At 36.8% G+C, this 23,734-nt stretch overlaps 4 protein-coding genes across 8 annotated transcripts in view; 3 read left to right on the top strand and 1 right to left on the bottom strand.

The window, feature by feature from the left end:
* The window catches only part of LOC107710630 (calponin-3), a 12,525-nt gene extending 7,253 nt beyond the window's left edge, over window positions 1-5,272 (bottom strand). The window contains exon 1 of the mRNA XM_016515457.1: window positions 4,924-5,272. Coding sequence (XP_016370943.1) covers window positions 4,924-4,980 — 57 coding nt within the window. The 5' untranslated portion in view covers window positions 4,981-5,272. The remainder of the gene's footprint in view (window positions 1-4,923) is intronic.
* On the top strand, window positions 4,236-13,331 carry LOC107710631 (transmembrane protein 56-B). Its single transcript, XM_016515458.1, has 7 exons — window positions 4,236-4,357; window positions 10,597-10,763; window positions 10,866-10,955; window positions 11,115-11,173; window positions 11,720-11,814; window positions 11,901-11,974; window positions 12,066-13,331. Exons 2-7 carry the CDS (start codon window positions 10,609-10,611, stop codon window positions 12,382-12,384), a joined length of 792 nt encoding a protein of 263 aa, XP_016370944.1. The 5' UTR covers window positions 4,236-4,357; window positions 10,597-10,608; the 3' UTR covers window positions 12,385-13,331.
* Window positions 13,332-14,149: 818 nt separating this feature from the next.
* On the top strand, window positions 14,150-18,357 carry hccsa.1 (holocytochrome c synthase a). Of its 5 annotated transcripts, none has more exons than XM_016515420.1 (7): window positions 14,150-14,239; window positions 14,996-15,107; window positions 15,933-16,102; window positions 16,206-16,354; window positions 16,476-16,595; window positions 17,479-17,565; window positions 17,709-18,357. In XM_016515420.1, exons 2-7 carry the CDS (start codon window positions 14,999-15,001, stop codon window positions 17,899-17,901), a joined length of 828 nt encoding a protein of 275 aa, XP_016370906.1. In that variant the 5' UTR covers window positions 14,150-14,239; window positions 14,996-14,998; the 3' UTR covers window positions 17,902-18,357. The 5 variants fall into 5 exon arrangements, with proteins under 5 accessions (XP_016370906.1, XP_016370904.1, XP_016370907.1 ...); XM_016515418.1 differs by having other exon boundaries at window positions 14,151-14,246; XM_016515419.1 differs by lacking the exon at window positions 14,150-14,239 and adding an exon at window positions 14,374-14,434.
* A 335-nt stretch (window positions 18,358-18,692) lies between these two features.
* Window positions 18,693-20,788, top strand: rwdd3 (RWD domain containing 3). Its single transcript, XM_016515423.1, has 4 exons — window positions 18,693-18,897; window positions 19,463-19,926; window positions 20,192-20,304; window positions 20,437-20,788. Exons 1-4 carry the CDS (start codon window positions 18,813-18,815, stop codon window positions 20,546-20,548), a joined length of 774 nt encoding a protein of 257 aa, XP_016370909.1. The 5' UTR covers window positions 18,693-18,812; the 3' UTR covers window positions 20,549-20,788.
* Window positions 20,789-23,734: the final 2,946 nt, after the last annotated feature.

Here is a 23,734-nt window from a genome sequence, read left to right on the forward strand (position 1 = left end):
ACTTATGAACTTTAATATGCGTTATACAGAGGCAAGAGGAAAAGAAAATAATACCTTCTAGACTTTTCTAAAAACAGTAAGTTCCCCGCAGACATGGATTCTTATAAACTCCTACCTCTAAATGAATCGCGATTTGTTTAGCATCTCAACCGATTTGAATCGTCACATATTTGAATCGATTTTCAACCGGCTCTCGGTTAATCGTTACATCCCTCGACGTAACTAATGTTTAAGTTCACTATATTAGTCAATATTGGATAATTATTTAAGCTCAATTTCCCTAATTTCACATTTATATTACTTTTGTATCATCTAACTCTAACTTACTTAAATGTAATCTACAGAAAACCTCAAAATTAACATTCATCTTTCATACTGTACATTATAATGTTGTGATGCCTAAATTTACTTGGTGCATTTAAAACCAGATAGATTATAGTATTTTTATTTTTCATTTAATTGTTGTGGAACTGTTATAATGGATATAAAAATATTTATTGGCATTGGCCATGTTTAATTCAGGTGCACCCCGAGTTTAAGTATCTTCTCAACTTCTCATAATACTCAAAAAAGCACCAGAACCATTACAGTGGAAGAGAGAAATTACTTTAAAGCAACAGTATACAGTATTCACCAGAGAGTATTTGCTGGAATAAAACAATATATTTTTTCTAACTTGAAAAAGTCCCAATAATATAAAAGGCCAACAAAAAGTGTGGAGGCCCAAAAGAAGGTTCAAAAACCACATGCAGCAGCTTAGGTTGATGAGCGCAACAAGATCTCCCATGAATCCCTCTCAGAGTCCTTTATCATCTCTGGGTGCTCTGCAACTAGGATATCGGTGGCGTCTTCACATCCAACTGTCCACTTGCAATTTTCTGCACAATAGAGCTTGTGTTCCTGAATGTGTACTAGAGCATTTAAGGAAAAGGAAGGAAAAAACATGTAGGAGTGCATTGGTACATTCTCTGACATTCAGATAGAGCACATCGGCCCAGAGCAGAGAGTGAACTTCCTAAAGACCGAGAAAACAGGGAGAACATCTGTATTTGGCCATGTGAGAACAACATGTTGGGAGTTCTGCTGGCCTCATGGACAAAATCATGCGGGGGGGGGAAAAAACAGTACATAATAATAAAAAAAAGAAACACTTGCAGGAAGTACATAAGGAATTCAGCCAGAGCTATACAGAGGGAAAGGGTCCTGTCTAGAGCCCGACCGATATATCGTTTTGCCGATATATCGGTATCGGGCGAATATGCCGCCTGTATTTTTTTTACAGAACATATAACGCAGATAAAATGCTTGAAATGGTGTAATTACTTAGTTTGTCCAGCAGAGTGCGCTCCGTTGTTTGCTACTGGCGACCTGGATGAAACGCTTTAAAGCTTAAGTCTATGGAAAACCATTGAAACTTTGAACGGCCATATCTCCGTAACGGCGCGGCGAATCCGCACCAAATTCGGGGGATCCCTTCAGCTCGAGGAACCCTCTTGAACGCGAATCGAGTGTACGTCTAGAGGCCCGCTTTCGAATGAGACCACCCCCGCGTCGATAGCCACCGGGGTTAGGGAGTTATGGTGTGTTCACACCAGACGCGAAGCGAATATGCGCATCGTGTGGATTTTAATTGTTTTCTATGCTCCAGAGTCAGACCAATATAATAACAGACGGCTGTAATAATGCTCTCTTCTATTGTCTGATTCAACTGGACGTGTCAAGAAACTCTTCGCTGATCATCAGACTCATGTCAGACTCATTTTGGATAATAAAGTTTGTTAAACTGTTAAATGCCCTGCCTCCATTACGTATCTTTGTCACGTCATTATAAGTGTTTGATCACCACATTTGAGTGATCATTTCAAAAAAATGTGTTTATGTATATACTGTATTCTATATATAGTACCAGTCACATGTTTGGACCCACGAATGGGAAAGTGTCCAAACTTTTGACTGGTACTGTACTATAATATACACAAAGAATATCGGCCGATATATCGATATCGGCCCCGAAAAACCCATATCAGTCGGGCTCTAGTCCTGTCAACAATCCAGTTACACATTTGCTGGAGGAAAGAGCTAATGCTGTGAGAGGCCTTGGTGAACAGCACAGCTGTTTCTGCTGATCAATTAATCACCCTGTTGCTCTGGAAATGTCCAGCAGACCAAATAATGTGGCAGCGAGGTCTCAGATGTATATACAGACTACAAGATATGTTTGCATAACTTGCCCACTAGTCCACTACACATTGAAACAATGGAAAGCAAGGAGAACAGTCTACTCTGCATTTATATGTGAATTTACACTACAGTTCAAACCATTTTGGTAAAGTATTGGCTTTAATCAGCAAGGATGCATTAAATTGATCAAAAGTTACAGGAAAGATAATGTTCGATGTAAGATTTCTATTTCAAATTAATGACTATTCAAAGAATCCTGAAAAATATGAATCTTGGTTTCCACAAAAATATTAAGCAGCACAACTGTTTTCAACATTGATAAGAATAAGAAATGTTTCTTGAGCAGCAAATCAGCATATTAGAATGATTTATAAAGGATTAGCCTATATGTGACACTAAAGACTGGAGTAATGATGCTGAAAATTCAGCTTTGCATCCCAGAAATAAATGTAATTTTAAATATTTTAAAACATAAAAACGCTATTTTACACTGCAATAGTATTTCACAATATTGTTGTTTTGCTGTATTTTTGATCAAATAAATGCTGGATTGATGGAAGATACTTTTTTTCAAAAACAAAGTAATAAATAATAATAATAAAAAAATCTTAAGAGACCCCAAATTTTTGAACCGCATGCATTTGTGGTAATTTCATGTCTCTTGTATCACTCCACGGTCTCTCTTTTTCCTCACATTATAAAATAATTCCATCTCAAAACAATGTGTCACTCTAAGATACTTTATACATTTTATGTACTGTACAATATATTCTACGTATTTAAATTAAAACATGACTGCAAATCAGTAAATTGTGATTTCAAAAGTTGACAATGAAACATTTAATGAAAAGTGGTACAAAATCAGAGACATTCCTGCCAAATCATACAAATCAAGTAACTGTCAAGTATTAAATATGAGTTTAAGTAAACTACACAGAAAATATGTCAGTAATGAAGTGTCCTACAGTAAGCTCTCTTCAGATATTTGCATGGTGCAACTGAAGTGCTAATGAAAGTCAGCTGGGGTCAAATGTCCTCACACCTCTGCAGATGGCACAGGATTCAAGGAAGCATCACCCCACTGCAGTTTACATTGTTTATTCACCCTCCCACTCATTCTGACTAAACACACATTCATAATGAGATACATGGTGTGATGGAAATACTGCTGAATAGACTTAAAATGACCAACCGCAGACACTAGAGGGGTTCGTTTTCTGTGTGCTTTTCGATGTGATAACCAATTAAAACAATAAGGAAGCTTGTAGCCTAATGGTTAAAGATCTTGGCTAATAAAAAGGCCGCAGGTTCAAGCCTAGCTGTGTGAATGTAGAATTGATGTCCTTGAGCAAGCCCGTTCATCTCCGATGCACCAGATGGACTGTCATTAGTAGCCTATAGGTCACTTTGCATGGGGGAAAAACATATGGCATTAAATAAAATACTATACTTTCTAGAACTATAGGCTATGTTTGGGGCCTACACAGTTTTACAGACTTTTGATGTAATAAGTTCTGCTACGTTTGTGACAATAATGCACAGAATGGAATCTAAACATGAAGAAATAATAATAATAATAAAAAATAATAATAAAAGAAAACATCAGTCACTGCAGATGGGGCGCAATGCATTCAAAAGAAAAGCCTCAGTGTGATTTAGTGTGACGATTTAACCCTTTTCCTGAGAAAACCCCCGTTTGTGTGTGAGTGTTTGTGTAGGCTACAACATTAAAAGTCCATTTGACAACGAACCATTTTTTTTTTTCAAATAGGTACTACAGAGGTTTTAACTAAAAAAAAAGTAGGTAAAATTCAGTTATACACCCATACTAGTTTAAATATAGTCCTTTAAAAACGAAAGTACGTTTTAAAATCACAGATGCTGCACGCGCATCACCTCGACTAAAGTTTCCATAACACATCTCCACACAAAGCAGAACAAATTACATCGCTAACCTCACTAAACCTTTATTACACACACACACACTGTCGCTTATTTAGGCTGATAATGTCATTGTTTAATTGGTATTACTGCTGTTTTTTTGCGTTTCTCTGTACCGACTACCGAGAGCAGCAGCGCTGCTTTCTCTCAAACTGGAGCTCCACCCAGAACTCAACAAAAGACCCCATGACCCACCAACACAACAGGCAAGCTTTATCAGCCAGAATAACACACGGTAAACTTCATTTGCAGTGATAAAATGTAAGGTTTTGTGCCTTTAAAATGACAAACAGCATCTCAACATGGCGTGAAAAGCGAAACGCGTCGCGCGCATAAAAAAAGAAAAGAAAGTTTCATTCATTGATAAATCGGTTAGTGCAACATGAAACACGGATTATTATTTCCTACTTTCTACGTGCAAAAGTATGAGCCTTCGTCTTTTATAAGCAATAAATGAGTAGTAAAACAAAAAGGATGCATCGACCCTAAAACCAAAATCTCAGAAGTATCAAATCACAGGAATCAGTTGAAAAGGAAACAATGGCTTTCTCTGAAAACCTACAGAGTGCATTTGGCCATCAGAAGTACGTTTAGTACTAAATTATATGCGGCGTTTTTGTTTATGAACCTGCCTGTGATGTCTGAAATGCTAGGCAGTTCATTCTAAAGTGAAACAGTTAACAGTTACACTTTCATGCAATTGAATTCAAGCATTTCGGTGCAATACAAGAAACATTAAACGCCACTTCGTCGTTTAACCGGCGTTAAAGTACACAAACTTTAAAACCATTCAAACCTTACCTTACTTCTCACTTCAGCAGATAAACCATATGCAGGGCCCTTGTTGAACTGAGTCATTGTCTTTTATTTCACGTCGATTCGCACCAAAGAAATATTCAGAAATACCCCGGTTTCTAATTTGGCTTCTCTTGTTCGAGAAAAGATGCTTTGCACAGATATGTGAGTTTAGGCTAGTCAAATATGACAGCCGATTGCCCCAGCTGACCGGATGCACTGAACTCTTTCTGTTCAGCAAAGTAATTAAAGAGCAGCAGAAGGTCTGAGCTGAGGTTGAGCGAATTTACGAATTCTACTACGGCGAAGACTTGAGTTATGAATATTAATTAGGTTGCGTGACGCAACATAGTGTACCTTACTGATTGGCTAAAAGGCAGATGTTAGCAACAAAGCAACCAGAGCCATGGAAAGAGAGAGTTGCGTCAACGGAAGTCCAAAACGCTCGATCGTCACGTGATTCACGTAGACCTCAAATAGTTCCAGGAAGTTCATAGCGGGCAATTGAAATACAGTGAAGAGACTCATTGTGAGGGTGATGTCTCTTTACAGTCTTCAGGTGGTTCTTGTTCTGAAAGCAAGATAGCGAAGGAGAAAAACACAGGAGAAATGGTTAAGTGATGCTCCATCACATTGCAGTCCTGTGGCATCTGCTCCTTCAACACAGTGCTTCTTTAGTAGCTAAGACGTTTAAGTATAAAATACAGTAATAATGTACAGGTTTACTGTAATTACTTCTATAATATAGTAGTGGTATATAATCCATTTTTGGACATTTAGCCTAGTATGATTCTGAAATGAAAACTGCTCACCTACATTAAACTTTTCATTCTCACTTTGGTCCATCTGCATCCTTTGCAATATATCTAAGTCTATTTAATAGCTCCCCACCAGCAAAATCACTTTTAAATTACACAACGATGGATGAAACTGCATGAAGAGAATGAATAACATCCCGTAAATCTACTAATTAAGTGAGGAATAATCTAATAATCATCTGTTTTAATGCACAGGGTAATTTGATTAGCTGTGCTGATAATATACTATTTTGTTCTATAAATGTCATACCTTTCAAAAGTTCATCACAGCAGTGTCTTCTGCTGCATCTCTACGGCGCTGATAGTATGAGCGCTAACTTCCGGGAACTATTGAGCGGCTCCACGATCCGCCATTGCTGTAAAAAAAACTGGTCCATTGGAGTAAACGGAGTTGTCACAACTCTCTCTCTCTCTACAGCTCTGAAAGCAACGTCAGCTGACTCCGTTAATATTCATAACCTATCCCTCACCGTAGTACGAATTCTTGTAATTATAAATTCCTTCAAAATATATTAAAACAGAATTATAAAATACAAATTAATGATATGTAACGGAAATAATAATTTAAATAAAACAAATAGAGAAACACTTAAAGGGGTCATATGATGCTTTTTTAAAGATCATTATTTTGTGTATTTGGTGTAACAGAATATGTTGACATGCTTTAATGTCCAAAAGATGTCTAGCAGGAGTTGATTGGGGAGCTTGCAGACAGTCCCTTAAAAGAATATATTGTGCTCTGATAAGATCGGCTCTTGATTATGGCAGTATGGTATATAGCTCTGCATCTAAAACACAACTTTTAAAATTAGAGGCAATACAATCACAAGCATTGTGAATTTGTTGCGGAGCTTTTAGATCGTCCCCATTATCAGTAGTTCAGGTAGAGATGGGCGAGATGCCTCAAGAAATTCGTAGGCTCAAGTTAAGGATGAGGTACTGGATAAGTATAAAAGGACATTCGGACGTTCATCCAGTCAAAATGGTGTTGAAGGACTGTTGGGAATATGAGTACAAAAAGTTATCAAGCTTTGGATGGAAGGCCAATGAGGAAGCACAGAAAATGGGTTTAAGTAATATACATATTGCTCCTACTGTGGCTAGGTCAGCAATTCCTCCTTGGCTTTTCCCAATGCCTTTGATAGATATCCAGTTGCATAAAGAAAAACATAACAATGAAACAAGTGTATTAGAAAGTTCAGCTGTACAGAAATATATAGATCTTACATATTATAGTGTTGTTCAAATATACACTGATGGTTCAAAGGATCCAGACTCTGGGAAAACAGCTGTAGCAGTATATATTCCCATATTCAAAATTAAAATGTCAAAAAGAACTTCAGATCATATTTCTGTATTTACTGCAGAACTAATAGCAATCTTACTAGCACTTCAGTGGGTAGAAGAAATACAACCAACAAAGGCAGTGATATGCACAGATTCTCTTTCAGCACTAAACAGTTTGTCAAGTGGAAATTCATTAGCAAGACAAGACATGATAAATGAAGTAATGCAGAGTCTTTTTAGAATAAGACCGTATGGACTTCTGGTAAATTTCGTGTGGGTACCATCGCATATAGGTGTGAAAGGAAATGAGGAGGCTGATCATTTGGCTAAACAATGTTAGTTTAAAGCCGTGTTCATGATGGTACTTTTATTAGTACTAGTGGTCAAAACAATAAAATATCATTCATCATGAATTTATTATCAACATTTGCATATTTAGGATATTTAACACATGCTGAATAAATATCTGGAGGTCGAGGCCTTGATTTTATTACTTTTTCAGCCTCCTCACCATGTGTTTCCTGAGCCTCTGTGTCCCGAGACACTGCTGTCCATTAACAGGAAACAACAATAAAGACCCAATGCCAGAAAGAATTCATCCAAGATATTAAGCACATTTCTTTTGAATTCCTCCTTGGTAATTTTTGGGTTCAGCATTCAATGCCACATCATGTTATACCTTAATTACTTAGTCTGTTATCATCATCTGAAATGTCTTTCACTTCTGAAGACGAAAGATGTTGTGTCAGTGCAGACGTACAAAACTGTTTTCAGCCACCCTGATTTATAATGAAAATGGAAAGTACCATCATGCTTCAAGACTGGCAATTAATTAAAGACAAGTCAAAACATGCATTCTAATGATATGGTGGGCTCGTGTTTAGCCCATCACTATAGTGATCAAACAAAGAAACTGTCGGAAAACAAGGTGTGTTTGCCATTGTAAGTGATTGTTCCCAGACTTTTGGTTTAAGACAGGAAAAGCACAAGACCTATTTCCACTTCATAACAGTACTGTGGTTAACCCCGAGTAATACTATTAATATTTGCATATGGGTTAGTATCACATTTATATCAGTAATGTAAGCCAATTTCCACCACATAAAAAAACAAACATGCTTTGGTAAATCATAATTATTAGATAGAAAGTCTAAAGTAGCTTTTTATGCAATAATGACTTATTTCAGTCTTCATAATTATGACTGTTAGAAATTCAAGCTTATAATTTATTTTTTTAAATATCATTAAAGTATGACTTATCTCATAATTTCGACTTTGTCATAGTTATGACTCATAAATTTGACTGTCACATTTTCTGTCAAAATTTAGTTTTTTTCATAAATCTTTTTATCTCATAATTTCAGCCTTTTATGTCATAATTATAATTATGATTTTCTTATGTGGTTGAAAAGGGATTTCATAGTAACAGAAGAGCATTTGGCATACATACTCAATGGTTATAAATGGATTAATATGTTTAAACTCATTATAGTATCTTATCAGGATATGTTTGCAGACTTCCAGTAAATCAACAGGTTACACGAAAACCATTCATATTTCACTCAGCGAGACGTGAAAAGGGATGTTTTGTCAGCAACAGAAATTCCCCATGTTCCTGTGTCTCCAGTAAAAGTGTCTGGAGAGTTAATTTCACTTAGCCTCTGCAGCAAGCACTGGGTTTGCTATTAGTTTCCATTGTCCTGTTATAACCCAGAGCTGATAAAGTGAGAAGAATATATTCTATTGCAATACACATTTAGGTACAAGAACATCCATTTTATTTTCCATGAGCAGAACTCTTCTGGGGCGAACGGTTCATCAAACAGGAATGCCTCGTTGTTCCATCCCTGAGGCACAACATGCAGACAGACTCAACAACAACAACAACAACAACTGTGCTTTAGATGGGGATGGGATGTTATTACCTGAAGCTGCAGGACAAGACTAACCGCTCTGCCCTAAACTTGCTCCATTATGCCTCTAAATACAAGAAACCCTGCAGTGTTACTGTTGGAGTTATTTTAAATAAGGTTAGGGTTTATTTTGTTTGGTAATAGATCTAGTTTAAGCTGAAGGTCAGGCTGAGGATTCCGGAAATTGAGGACAACAGGGCTGCCCTTGCTAAAAATGCGACATTCATTTACTAATAGTGTCCTTGTTTGGACATTATCAACCACCCTCTCCTGGTCTAACACAAGCTCTTTTGCTACCATGAAGAGAAAAAAAGTTAGCCAGTTGGACGTCTCACTCCATCTAGTGGTTCCTCTGTGCCATGAAGTTCATTTAGGATTCAGAGATATAAAATTACACTGGGCAGCTGCATACAAGGGAAGGCACTTACTGAGTTAATGTGTAGAGTGGAGAGGGGAGAAGGCTGTTGGATTTGCATTCGCAATCTCTCCGCCATCCTCCCCTAGATGAACACCTGAGATTCACAGATCTCTTAAACCCTGCATTTATCCTCGTGTCCAGCTGTGTTCATGCACACTCTCCATGGCCAGTTCAACATGGGTCTTTCGTAACGGAAAGGGTAAGTCTGATCATGCATTATATGTTGACTTCATTATTTTTTCAAGGATGCATGCAGTCATTTCATAGTCACCGAGAAGCAGGACAGATTGAGCTGTTGCAAGAGAAAATGAATTTGCTTGAATCAATGAATCTGACAAAGAAAATGATAAAGATAGCATGTCCTACTGCTTGGTTACCTGATTATTTGGCTCTTTTACTCCTACTGTGCAATATAAAGTGTACATACACACTTACATTGCATTTCTCCTCTTTTCTAGTTTGCCTCCAAATCTAGTTGTCAAATACACCTGGCAATGTATATTACAAGCATTGTTGGCTCCTTGACAAATTGGTTTTGTTCCTCTTTTGTGAGTCACTTCAGATAAAAGCATGTTCTAATGTAACTGTACATTTCAGAGAAACAGTAGAATTCAAATCTGACAAGGTCACGCCGGCTTGACTTCCTTCCTCCTACTATCAGTTACTAAAAGCACTGAAGTTTGATGCCTTTTTCAAGGGTAAGAGGACAAAGCAGGGGAGTGGTTGTGTCCCAATGGACCATAACAATGCCACATTGATCACACGCATTGATTTCCTGCTGTTTCATTTCGATCGGTGTCCATACTGCAGAAATGTATAGCCGGAGTAACATGTACACGCTCCCCTCAGCCAGCATAGAAGTTAGTGTATGCAGCACAAACCCACACAATCGGCTGTTTCCTACGGGACACCGAGATCTCTGGGACTGGCACAAAAGCCACGCGTGGCTCCTATAAATCACGGATGGAGCAATCTGAGACGTGTTTGTGTCGGCTGACCTCTGGACGGCTGTGTCAGCACATATGCAAATGCTTCTGTATACTGGGGGACTTGGCAGTAGAGAGGTACTGCGGCAGCTCAGGTGATGATTGGGGCTTTTATGCTCGCAACTGGTCTGGAGTAAGAAACATTTGATTTTGTTAAAGAGTGCTGTGGAGTGGGGGGGATCATTATGTGTTTGTCAATGGGAGAGTTATTGCTGAACGTTCGCCGCCGTCTGGCTCTCGTCTCTTTCTTTCTCTAGGGCTCAGCAGGCATGGAGCCTCTCAGTCTGCAGGTGCTGATGGTTGTAACAGGGAGCTTCTTGGGCTTCCAGTGGCTGTTCCACAGAGGTAGCCCTTGGGTGTCTGAGAAGCTCTGCAAAGGCTTCCTGAGGCTCAGCCCTACACAAAGGACAGAGTGGAACTCCAGGTGTCAGATTTATCTTCTAAAAGCACGTGTTTTATTATGCACTCTTAACTAAAGTTGGAAGATCTATAAACTCTCACTGTTGTGTTTTTTTTTCTCTCAAAGGGCCGTCTCAACAGTACATGCCTTGGTTGTGGGACTTTTCTGTCTCTACATATATATCTTTGATGAACCTATCCAGAAAGACCCAGTCTGGTGAGGATTTGAAGATGCAATCCTTTACAAATGTGGCGGCGCAAATTGTTATGCAACATAGTGTAGTTTCTCTCTAGAAAGTACAGACTGAACTTGATGTTTTTTGGTGGACTCACAAACACTATTTTTTCTTATCTAACCTCTAATTTGTATTTACAGGGGAGATGCCACACTGGTGAAGCTAAATGTGGCCGTTACCTCAGGCTACCTAATCTCAGGTGGGTGGAGGGCTAATGATGTGATGCTATATCTATTAATTGATGCAAAAGTTCATATACATGATTTGAATACATTTCTTGTATGATGGGCATTTTTGTCATTTCTGAATTAAAATTTAATTTAATATTTTAATATATGTTTCAGAGTAATCATTTATTTTTATTTTTTCAACAAAATCTAAAAAACTAATTCATTAGATTTCAATGTGAATATTATAAACATTTATAATTTGCAGTACATGATTTTATCATATATATATAATCTTAAATTATTCAATACACCTCTTTAATGATATAAAATAAAATAAATTTTGGGGGTATAAAGTAAATACAATTGTCCTGATACCATAATAAAGAAAAAAAAGCTGCGATATTTTATTATTTCATAGAAATATTTTCAGAAAATGGTTTCACTGCTTCTTTAATTAGTAATTTTTGTTTATTGATTGCAAATATTGATTAAGATGTGTACATTTATGTATTTAAGGTGAAATGAGAATTCGCTTTTAGCTTGATGGATACACAAAGAAAATGTTTCTTTTTCAGATCTCCTTCTCATGTTTACTTCATGGGAGTCTATTGGAGAGAAATATTTTGTCATACATCATTTTGCTGCTCTCTATGCATACTACTATGTGCTGGTAAGTTGTTTTCAGCTGGTCTGGTGTACAATTACTTCCTCAAGATCTCCAAGGTTATTTTGTGCTCTTTTTTTCTTCTTCTGCAGAGTCAAGGGATATTGCCTTACTTTGCTAATTTCCGCCTGCTTTCAGAATTCTCCACCCCCTTCGTGAACCAGCGGTAAGTATTACCTAAAAATCCATCTAGAAGCATTCAATGCAACTGTTACATGAGCTCATTTTCTAATTGCATTATTTTTGACGTCTTTCAGTTGTTTTTTTCACATGTTGGGCTACCACAAACTTTCCAAACCAAGTCTGGTTAATGGTGTCGCCATGGCATTTACATTCTTCTTGGTGAGGATCGCAGTCATTCCAGGCTACTACAGCCATATGTACTCGGTCTTTGGTACGGAGGACTTCTACCGGTTACCTCTGGGGGGCTGCAGTGCCTGGGTTATTTCCAGCGTGTCTTTGGATGTTATGAACATCATGTGGATGCGCAGAATCATCCGCGGATGTCTCAAAGTCCTTCGCTCGGCCTGGTCGAGAAAAACAGGAACTGAGATGGAAACTAGAAAGACAGACTGACATGGAGATACAGACAGAAAATGAACACATCAGCACACAAACCTTCCATCTCTTTCATGTCCAACCTGATGCTGGAGTGCAAATGCCATGTATATGTTTTGTTATTCCTGCTGCTGTAATGCTGGGGCATCATAGTTGTGAGAAACCATTTATTGCATTAATAATGACTGGCATGATGTCATCTTCAAATATGGGCTCAACTGGAGGAATTCAAACACAGGCGCTCCTTTACATTTTAAGAAATCAGGTGATTAAGAGGCATGAGACTGATCACATGTACAATCAGGACAACAGTTGTGGTTGCACTATTTATTGTAAAGCTGCTATTATGATCAACCAACTTGTCTTTATGAATGCAAATAAACAAGCAACAGCACATCTGAACTTCCACAAAGATACACAGTGTGTGCCTGTAGACCAACGTTTTGACTTTTTGACAATATGGATAGGGTTATGCAAATAGAGCAAATGGCCATTATAAATGTAGTGGAAATGTTAAATGTATGGGTGAAAGATCCTGCCTTTGCAGCTCAGCAGTGCAGGATGTCATACTCAAGAAACCATGCATGTCTAATTATTGCATATATGGAGAACACTATGTATGGAGAGTATTATATATGTCTGGAATGGAAAATGTATCAGGTGACACAATAATGTTATATAATATGTGTTTCTGAAAATCTATAACTTGATGCAGCCGTGTATAAGCTTGTTGCTTGTAATATGTGGTTGGTTGGATTTGGAATAATGACACTATTAGCCTATATAAGCTTCAATAAGGTAAGGCTTTTCAGGTTATTTATCATTATTTACTTAATAGTTATGTATGTGGTTAAAATCAACAATGATATGCTTCTTGAAAAAGGTGTATGAGCTATTCCAACTGGAATGGATTTCTACAAATTCTGTGATGTCAATGCTCATGTAAGTGACCGGAGATGCGTGTTTCTGTGGTGTGACAATAATGTTTTAATTTGAATAAACAACTTAGTTTTAATACGTTATAGTGCATGAGGTTGTAAAAGAACAAAGCCAATTCTCTTATTTAAATTTTTACTTACAGGGACAATTCACTTCACACAAGCAATTTTACTCACTAGTGTTGTTTCGTTTGTGAACAAACAAATCTGTGTTCTTGAACAAATCTTTTAAGTGGGTCATGTCTGTTTCTCTGACACTGTTGCCAACTTAGCAATTGTGTTGTTAAATTTAGCAACGTTTTCTTCCAAAAGCACCAATAGCAACATGTTTAGCAATTTTTAACATTTATTTAAGTTTTAGCAACTTTTGATAAGTGACTCAGACAATAAAAAGGCACACGTTTTCCATCCAAATTTCACAAAAAGAGGAAACCACAGATGCTAGCAGTACACACATCAGGTGAATTGAGTTAGCAACACTGTTCTCTGAATTGACTCTAATATTCTCGTTCACTCTATCTTTCAAAACGTGTGGCTGCTTTTCTGCATAATGATTCAATCACACTTGAAAAGTCAGTCACTTTTGAGTTTGAATAAATTATAAATAATGATACATTACTAAAGTACACTGAACAAATATTTTTTTTCTTTTCTTTTTTTTTTTGTGCGGAGTCACTATACTTGTCACCGGAAAATTCAAAATATTTAGTGAATAATAATTTAATTAAATGATCGATTCATGTTGTACCTTAAACTAAATTACACGAGAAACTGTCATATTTAAATAAATTAAAATACAAATCTAAACTCTCCAATACTCTAGGGGGCAGTGTGCATGGTGCTATCCGAGCGTGCCACACACACGGCGTGATGCAATCACCCAGAGCATTATAGGATATGAGGCATGTTTCTAGTGAACGACATTGACAGTAGAGGTGGGTGGTAAGTGTGCTCTACTGTTATATAGCAGTTAATCTTTCTTCAGCAATATCGTTCGCATGTAATTTTAACACAGGGCAATATGTTGCTATCCGAGCGTGCCACACACACACGGCGTGATGCAATCACCCAGAGCATTATGGGATATGAGGCATGATTCTAGTGAACGACATTGACAGTAGAGGTGGGTGGTAAGTGTGCTCTACTGTTATATAGCAGTTAATCTTTCTTCAGCAATATCGTTCGCATGTAATTTTAACACAGGGCAATATGAACGATCTAAGCAGTTAAAAACGCTATTTGGACATACAGGAACATTATTTTATCTTATGCTTGTGTGTTCTATAAGTGTCTTGTGTAACATTTGTTGCACAATTCCCCAAAAGCATAATTTTGTAGTGAATGCTTCAGATATCAATAACGTTTGATCTTGAAGTCCATGGTGCTGGGGTAGAAAGGAATGTGGCTGTCAGATCTTCAGTGTATATTCACAGTAACATAGCAGTCAATCAGGTGTACAGTTTGCAACTTCAAGACAAAAATGAGAACAAGTGATGCCACTTAAAGTCATGCAGACTCACAAAAACCTGCATTTACTAATGCTAGAACATGCTCATTTGATAGACTTAAAGCATTTTAAGTCCATTATAAGATTTTATACATGCTTGCATGCATGTTTATATATGACAGCAACAATGTAAAATGTAAGGTTACTCAAAACTGACTGTTGTTTAATCTTTTTGTCTGGGAAGCTGATGGGAGACACTATGTCCAGTCCTACAGTGAAGGCAGAGGGCATCATGGTGCCAGACTTTGGCAGCACACCACCACAGGCCTGTCCGATGCATAGAGATGTTAATAAAAGTATGACACTAGTTCTTCAGTACAGTTTTTTTTTTTTACATAGGCAATAGGGCTGCAACTAAAGATTATTTTTGATAATGTTATTTATTTGATTAACCAGATTAAATAAAAAAATACATTAAAAATGAACAATTAAATTAATCAAATTAATAATAATTTTAATCAACATTAAAATTTTAATCTGTTATTTACAAAATGTTATTCTATATCCTGACCAATGTTGTCCACCAAACAATGTGCAGTTTGAAGGCAATAAAAAAACTAATATAGTGAATGTATCTATGTAGGTTTGCTATAAATTGTGTGCACAAAGGATTAAATATAAACACTACCTTCTAAAGCACAAAAAACTGACTACTTACCATTTTTAAAGTAGAAGTTAAAGCTAGTTTAAAAATCTTAACGTATGAGTGTGCATTGTTCATAGAAATATGTTATTTGCTGCTGTAAAGTGACATGATTGGCAGATGTTTTCTGTTCCCATCATGCATACATAATTAATTGATAATCAAATTCATTCTCGATTATTTTCATGATTAATTATCATCAATTGTATGCAGAGATCTTCTACCCACTTGTCCTGTAAAGTTTATTTCCAACCTTCTTTAATACACCTGGCTATGAGTTTCTAGTAATCCTGAAGACCTTGATGAGCTGCTTCAGGTGTGTTTGATTAGGGTTGGAGCTAAATTCTGCAGGACAGTGGCCCTCCAGGAGCAGGGTTGAAGGTTCTTTTTAGCGATTACTTGTTGGAGCCCTCATATACATAAACATCAAAAATATGTGGATGTTCTCCTTAGTTTTTGTCCTTAATATTTTCAACAGGTGCCCCTCCACCAGAATGTCCAATGCATCAGGCATCTGCAAGCGATAAGCTAAAGAATGTGCCAGATGTACCAGCACATCAGGACAGGGCTTATGAATTTGTAGAGTGTCCTATGAGAGCTGCCAATGGGGCTAAACCCACAATGTCTGACATCAATCCAGCAAACATGGTAATTTGCCCTCTTGAAATTGGTTACCTAATACCTAGAAGCCTAGATGTAGTGAGTTTCCCCTTTCTACCATTTAGCCTCATTTATTTACTGTTCTCTATAGATGCCACCACCTAACCAGCAACCTTCATCTGGTCAACCATTTCCCCTTTCTGTTGTAAGAGAGGAATCTACCATCCCTCGTGGTGGATCTGAGCAGAAGTGGGTTTATCCCTCAGAGCAGATGTTCTGGAATGCCATGCTGAGGAAGGGGTGAGTTCTAATGGTGAATATAAAAGACAGAGCAACGGAGCTCTGTATATGTCCAATAATGATTCAGAAACATATAGTATCATCAACTTTATTGCTTCGTGATGACTCAAACTTTCAACAGATGGCGCTGGAACAATGGTGACATCAACCAGAAAGATATGAGAAACATCATTAGGATTCACAACCAGAATAATGAGCAAGCCTGGCAGGAAATCCTGAGATGGGAGAAGCTCCATTCGAAGTAAGTCACATGTTAATGGAATAGTTCACCCAAAAATGCAAACTTGCTAAAAATTTACTCACACTCAGGCCATCCAAGATGTAGATGAGTTTCTTCATCAGAATAGATTTGGATATATGTCGTGTTACTTCACTTGCTCACCGTTGGATCCTCTGCAGTGAATGGGTGCCGTCAGAATGAGGGTCCAAACAGCTGATAAAAAAAATCACAATAATCCACAAGTAAATCCACATAACTTCAGTCCATCAGTTAACATCTAGTGAAGTGAAAGCTGCGTGTCCATCTAAAATACGGGTCCTCTGTCCATAATATTCCTTTCTCTAGTTAAAAGTGATCTCATCTGAATCAGGAGAAAAATATGCACAGATCCAGTACTGTTTGTGAATTTAATATGTTGGTAGATTTTGATGCAAGAAAACAAAAGGGAATGGACTTTTTCCACTGGAGGACGTGTTATTATGGATTATGGAGTGGTATATTGGCCTAAAGCAAAAGTTTAAAGTTAAAACTCCTTAATGATGGTTTTGTTTCTTACAAACACCCAGCTTTTCATTTCATAGTATGTTAATTGATGGACTGGAGTCATGTGGATTACTTGTGGATTATTGTGATTTTTTTTTTTTTTTTATCAGCTGTTTGAACTATCATTCTGACGGCACCCATTCACTGCAGAGGATCCATTGGTGAACAAGTGATGTAATTTCTCCAAATCTGTTCTGCTTAAGAAATAAACTCATCCACATCTTGAATGCCCTGAGGGTGAGCAGCACATTTTCAGCAAATATTGCATTTAAAAGCAACTATTGCTTTAAAAGCAACTGTGCATCCTCACATGTCATAAAGTAGATGAGTCCTGATGTTCTGCTGTTGTCCTCCACCACAGAGAATGCCCATGCGGACCTTCTCTTTTACGGTTTGGTGGAAAAGCAAAAGGCTTTTCACCCAGAGCCAGATTTCGCCACTGGATGGGGTAAGTCATCGCATCTCTTAATAAAATGTATTTGATGTTTTTGCTTAATTTTTCTATGCATAAAACTTCTGTGATCATCTTCAGGAAAATATAAGTGGAATGGCAATTCAGTTATAAGTTGCTTTTGGTGTTCTGTGTTGTAGGCATGAGCTACCATTTGACAGGCACGACTGGATTATTGACCGGTGTGGAAAAGAGGTCAGATATGTGATAGACTACTATGATGGAGGCCAGGTGCCCAAGCACACTATCCTTGACGTGCGTCCAGCCTTTGATTCCTTAGAAGCTGTTTGGGACCGTATGAAAGTGGCCTGGTGGCGCTGGACCTCCACATAAATTTTCTTTTGTGATCTTTAGAAATTGATATTTATATAGCTTAGTCTGCGGAAGCTTTTTTGACATGATGTTCTTTGTTTAAATCCAGAATTACCTTATATCATTGTATTCCTGTCGTGAATTTGGTATGTGCATATTTTCAAGACAATGCTAATTGCAAAAGCTGCTATAGTGGCACTGTGTGCTGTTGTAGGCATACAGTGTCATACAATTAAAAAAGTAGTAGCAAAACATCTTTTAGTAGCGTTATGAAGGCACTCTGAAGTGTGAAAATAAAATGTAAAGTCTGACTTTAGAAACGAATGTTGACAGATACATTTTGCTTTCTTGTTTTATTTTAAAATATTTACAATGTTAACCATCCAAAATGACAGAATCCAATGAATGTAAATAGGCGGATACATATTTTTAAGTTTTTCCTTTTACTGCTGCTTTCTTGCTTATCAATTATATTTATTTTACCATGATGTCAGTTGTTAAAAAAATTGTCCATAAATTTTTTTTTTGAATGTACAACTAAAATGATGTTGTTAAAAACAAAATACCAGAAATAATTTACTCTACAGAACTGAAATCAAATACAGTCAAACAAGACCATTTATGCTTGATGTTGGTGTGTAAATTCATTAAATTCATCTTATTTCAACGCTGTAATCAACGAGTATTGATTCGCTCTCTCTCTCTCTCTCTCTCTCTCTCTCACACACACACACACACACACACACACACACACACACATATAACTGTTGAAAAGTGCTTTATGCACAACACGTTGTCGGGCGGAACTGGATTTCTATAGTAGTGTTTCTACACGGAATATAAAAAAAGTAGTTTAATAACCGGACAGATGTAAACGTTACAATGTGAACATTTTAAATCATAATGTGGAGTTTCCTACATGGACTGCAAAAATGTCGAAGGAAGCGTATGATGAAATGTCCGTTTTATCTGCCATATACTGTGAACCGGACGAATTCGAGCTGTTAGAAGAGTCACGTGAGTCTTTGGAATTTATAACTCTTACACCATTCTTACTATAGTTACAGTTCATGTGTGTTTATATTGTCTTCACAACAAAGTTGTGGTAACTTGGTATTATATGCCACTGTTATATAAAATACCGAAAGATTCAGAAAGTATCTTACACAGTTTGAAGTAGATCCATTTGATAATATTGGTTTACATTAGTAATAATAACTGTACGTTAGTGACTACGGTCTTTTGATGAAAACTTACTGTGGTACATTTTTGTAACGTTGTAATGTAAACTTGTAATGACCAAGTTATGTATAATGAATATTGAATCAATTGTATTAAATGGAGATAGAACTATGTCATATTTCCAGATAAACAGATTGTAATCCACAATATAAATTTGAAGAGAGTCACACAAAATAAACAATTCACCAATAAACAGAACGAGGTCCACAAATATATGTTAAGAGTTTCACAAACAATCTGTAGATCATAATCTATTTATATGGACAAATAAAAAATTCTAACCCCATAATTGTATTCCCCGTTCTGTTTAAATCTCATGCCATGTTATGTTTAAATGCAGCTGAGAGGGGAATCGTCTACCGCATACACACACTGATTGAAAGAAACAATGAGAAGACGCCACTAGCCGTTACATTCCACATCTGTCCTGACTACCCTCACACCCCTCCAGATGTCAGCATCGCTTCCAGCCACTTATCAAGAAAACAGTGTCAAGACCTGAGGCTGCATTTACTGGAAACAGCACGATCACTTCCACCAGAGCCCATGCTCCACGACTTAATCCTGTGGCTTCAGGAAAACTTCTCAGACTTGACCAAAACATCAAGCTGCGATTCAGCGGAGATCAGACCAGAATCTACAAAAGAAACCTGGACTGCTTTACTACATTTAGATCACATGAGGTCCAAAGCAAAATACATCAAACTGATCGAAAAATGGGCTTCAGAGCTGTGTCTCACTGGGAGACTCTTTACGGGGAAGCCAATATTGATTCTTTTGCAAGGAAGAAAGGAAAATATTAAAGTATGAGTACAAAATCATACAGAACATATTCCTAAACAATACGATTTTCATTTTCCCAGACAGTTGATTCAGTAACTAATGTAAATACCAAAGCCATCACTGGATTTTCAGGGCATCTTTATAGCACATAATTGCTAAACCTTTTTTTTTATTATTATTCATTTATCATGTGATTCCTGGCTGTTTATAGAGTATTTGATTTGATTTTTCATTTGTGTTTTCATTCTAATGATGACATAATATACATGCTAATTTGACTCTGTAGGAATACATCCACCTTCAGAAGACGGTTAAAGTTGATGTTGATTCTTCAGGAAAACGCTGTAAGGAAAAGATGATGAGTGTCCTGTGTGAGATTCCACAGCCAGAGAAGATATTGTAAGCATATGCCCTGCATACTTTTTAAACACATCTTTTTACATTTTGTATGATATTTTGTGTATTATATTTACTCCACTGTTCATTGTATCACAGCTGACTTTTTGCCCCACCAACTTTTTTTTTTTTTAGGATGTCTACATTTGAAGTAAAAGACATTTTATCACTTGACGACCTCAAAAGGGAGTTTGATCTTATTGGACTGACTGAGCTTTATAAGCAGTTTGTGTCCTCACTCATCTGACAAGAAGCTGCTGTGTAACACACACTCTCTCCACTGGGTGGAGCTGGACTCAATTACTGTCTACAGCTCTTCAATGGAATCCCATCATAAAACGCATCATGCTGTTTTCTTAAGGAGCATACAATGTAAAATATGCTGTCTTATTATATTCTCAGCTGAACTGTTACATATGACTACATGTATCCTTACAGAGTTGGACTAGTGGAAATGTTCACATCAACAACATCAAAATAAAATGTATGGTCAAATTATTTTTGGTTATCATCGCTGATGTGTACGACAAAATCTCAACAACCCATTTTAACCCTCTCAGTTGTAAATGCATGGTGTAAAGAGTTTATTTATTTATTATTATTATTAAACTGCCTGTTTTCTATAAATATATTTAAGGAATAGTTCACCCAAAAATTAAAATTGGCTGAAAATGTACTCACCGTCAGGCCATCCAAGATGTAGAGGAGTCCGTTTCTTCATCAGAACAGATGTAGAGAAATTGGGGAATGGGTGAATCAGAATAAGGCGAATCAGCCATCAGAATAAGAGTTTAAAGTGCTGTTAAAAACATCACAATAATCCATACAACTCCAGTCAATCAATTAACATCTTGTGAAGTGGAAAGCTGTGTGTTTATAAGAAACAAATTCATCATTAAGACGTTTTTATTTTTAAACTTGCTTATGGCTAAAATACAAGTTTTAAAACCTCAATTTTTACTGGAGGAAGCATTATTATGGATTATGGATCACGGACTGCTATTTTGCACAGAAGCAGCAGTTTAAAGTTAAAAACATCTAAATAATGGATTTGTGCTCTTGTTTAAACTCTCATTCTGATGGCACCCATTCACTGCAGAGGATCCATTGGTGAACAAGTGATATAATGCTACATTTCTCCAAATCTGTTCAGATGAAGAAACCAACTCTTCTACATCTTTTGAACAACTTTTCATTTTTGGGTGAACTATTCCTTTAGGGTGGCATATCAGTGCTAATTTTATTTTGCATTATTCAAGTGTAATACAACTTTTTTTTTTCTATTACTATTAGCCAAAATTGAGTGAAAAGATTAAATATGCATGAATTTAATGACCGCAGCATTCAAGCTGCATGAACTATACACGTTTGTGTTAAACCTGTTGATCATATTCTCCAGCATGACTTGAGAAGATCCAAAGATTGGAAGTACATCATTTGGCCATCTGTACAAAGAGTCACATTATCACGATTTGTGCTCTTGTTTAAACTCTCATTCTGACGGCACCCATTCACTGCAGAGGATCCATTGGTGAGCAAGTGATATGATGCTACATTTCTCCAAATCTGTTCAGATGAAGAAACCAACTCTTCTACATCTTTTGAACAACTTTTCATTTTTGGGTGAACTATTCCTTTAGGGTGGCATATCAGTGCTAATTTTATTTTGCATTATTCAAGTGTAATACAACTTTTTTTTTTCTATTACTATTAGCCAAAATTGAGTGAAAAGATTAAATATGCATGAATTTAATGACCGCAGCATTCAAGCTGCATGAACTATACACGTTTGTGTTAAACCTGTTGATCATATTCTCCAGCATGACTTGAGAAGATCCAAAGATTGGAAGTACATCATTTGGCCATCTGTACAAAGAGTCACATTATCACACAGCGTCTCAAATTTAACTTAAATATTTCGAATTCATTAGTTGTACTTTTTTTTAACCTCAAATCTTTGGACCCCAAAGTAAGAGAGGTAGCAGATATGATGTCCCCAGTCATGTAGGGGATACTGTTGAGATTTGAATTGCAATGGCAGAGTTAAAGCTCTAGGGGGCAAAAACAAGCCGTAGTTACTGCTTCAGTTTATTTAAGGCAAAATCAATGATCTTACCTTCTCCTCACTATAAGAACAAACACTTAGTACAAAGTTTTCTTCTTAATGTTAAGAATAGAACTCAGTGTGTTTCTTTAATACAATTAAGGATGCTCTTTAAATTAAACTCACTCACCACTCACTGACCTTAAAGACAGCTTTTGTACTTCAAACAAATTAAGACTCATCTTTTAATTTATGGTTACTTTTCTGCAGGTTAATAAGCGATCCGTTTTATAAGAGATTGGTTTTTCAACATCAACTTTAATTAGGCAAAAGGTATGAAGCAATTCTGTTTTTAGCTGTTTTTCATACACCCACATGCACACGTTGAGTAGCTGGCTGTCATCTTATGTTTATCTTATACACATTGTGCAGACAGCTGTTGCCTAGGAGGGTCCAGGAGCAATTGACATGAAATTACTTTTTTAAAACATAATTAACAAGGCTTAATGAAAATCACTTCCTCGCCCTTTACAATGATCCACTCTGAACTATAAATTCACCTTGCCTGACCTTTTCCCTGACATGCTCTTACAAAACAACACTGCTTGTTAAATGTCATCCACTCAGTGGCATTTACTTGTATAAAACAGGGCTTTGATCCGAAGGAGAAGCACACTTTCCTACCTTTCCTAGGCCACGCTCGGCGACCCCACGCACCTGTTACCTGTTGAATATTTTAATTACGGCCCATTAAAATGTACAAAGGCTAGGTTGAACTTAAAATGTATTGGCCAAATGGCATTTTAATTTGGCAAATTAATGCTACATCTATGACGTTTGTTCTTTGCTTTTTCTGATCTTGCTAAAAGCGGCAATTTGGAATTCTGTCCGACTGCTGAAGACTGGTTGAATCAATGCAGAGGCACGACTGAGACGAACCGATGCGGCCCTCCGTGTCCAACTTTACCCAGGTCAATGCAGTATGAACTCTGTCACAAGCAAGCCCTCGACAGTCAGATCTCATGTCACCCAAAACTTACGATTAGCCTCAGTCTGAATGATCACGCAACTTTAATTTCAAAAGAAACTTAATCACAGCGACACATAAGGGTCATTCCTGTATGCACTGCTTTTTCATACAGCATATGCCTTAATATTGGATAATATATTAACATTTTTAAAGGAATGGAAATCATATTACTTTTCATTTAAATTTAATGCAATTAATTAAATCATAAATCATTTGGAGTGGTTTTAATTATTTTATTTTAATTATTTAATTTCACTTATTTTAACAGATTTTAATTGTTTATTTATCTACCATGTCACCAGGTGCTATACAACTTTTAACAAAAAAAAAATATATTTATATATATAAATAAATATATA

The sequence above is a fragment of the Sinocyclocheilus rhinocerous genome, unplaced genomic scaffold (genome assembly GCF_001515625.1).
Source record: "Sinocyclocheilus rhinocerous isolate Xijiao unplaced genomic scaffold, SAMN03320098_v1.1 scaffold507, whole genome shotgun sequence".
NCBI lineage: Eukaryota > Metazoa > Chordata > Actinopteri > Cypriniformes > Cyprinidae > Sinocyclocheilus > Sinocyclocheilus rhinocerous.

Excerpts from the sequence above, each read along its gene's own strand:
- hccsa.1 (XM_016515420.1), top strand. The coding sequence starts at position 14,999 with ATGGGAGACACTATGTCCAGTCCTACAGTGAAGGCAGAGGGCATCATG. Across the intron at positions 16,355-16,475 it reads AATGCCATGCTGAGGAAGGG|ATGGCGCTGGAACAATGGTG; the intron begins GTGAGTTCTAAT and ends AACTTTCAACAG. Across the intron at positions 16,596-17,478 it reads TGGGAGAAGCTCCATTCGAA|AGAATGCCCATGCGGACCTT; the intron begins GTAAGTCACATG and ends CCTCCACCACAG.
- LOC107710631 (XM_016515458.1), top strand. The coding sequence starts at position 10,609 with ATGGAGCCTCTCAGTCTGCAGGTGCTGATGGTTGTAACAGGGAGCTTC. Across the intron at positions 11,174-11,719 it reads CTCAGGCTACCTAATCTCAG|ATCTCCTTCTCATGTTTACT; the intron begins GTGGGTGGAGGG and ends TTTCTTTTTCAG. Across the intron at positions 11,815-11,900 it reads ATGCATACTACTATGTGCTG|AGTCAAGGGATATTGCCTTA; the intron begins GTAAGTTGTTTT and ends CTTCTTCTGCAG.
- rwdd3 (XM_016515423.1), top strand. The coding sequence starts at position 18,813 with ATGTCGAAGGAAGCGTATGATGAAATGTCCGTTTTATCTGCCATATAC. Across the intron at positions 19,927-20,191 it reads GAAGAAAGGAAAATATTAAA|GAATACATCCACCTTCAGAA; the intron begins GTATGAGTACAA and ends TTGACTCTGTAG. Across the intron at positions 20,305-20,436 it reads CCACAGCCAGAGAAGATATT|GATGTCTACATTTGAAGTAA; the intron begins GTAAGCATATGC and ends TTTTTTTTTTAG.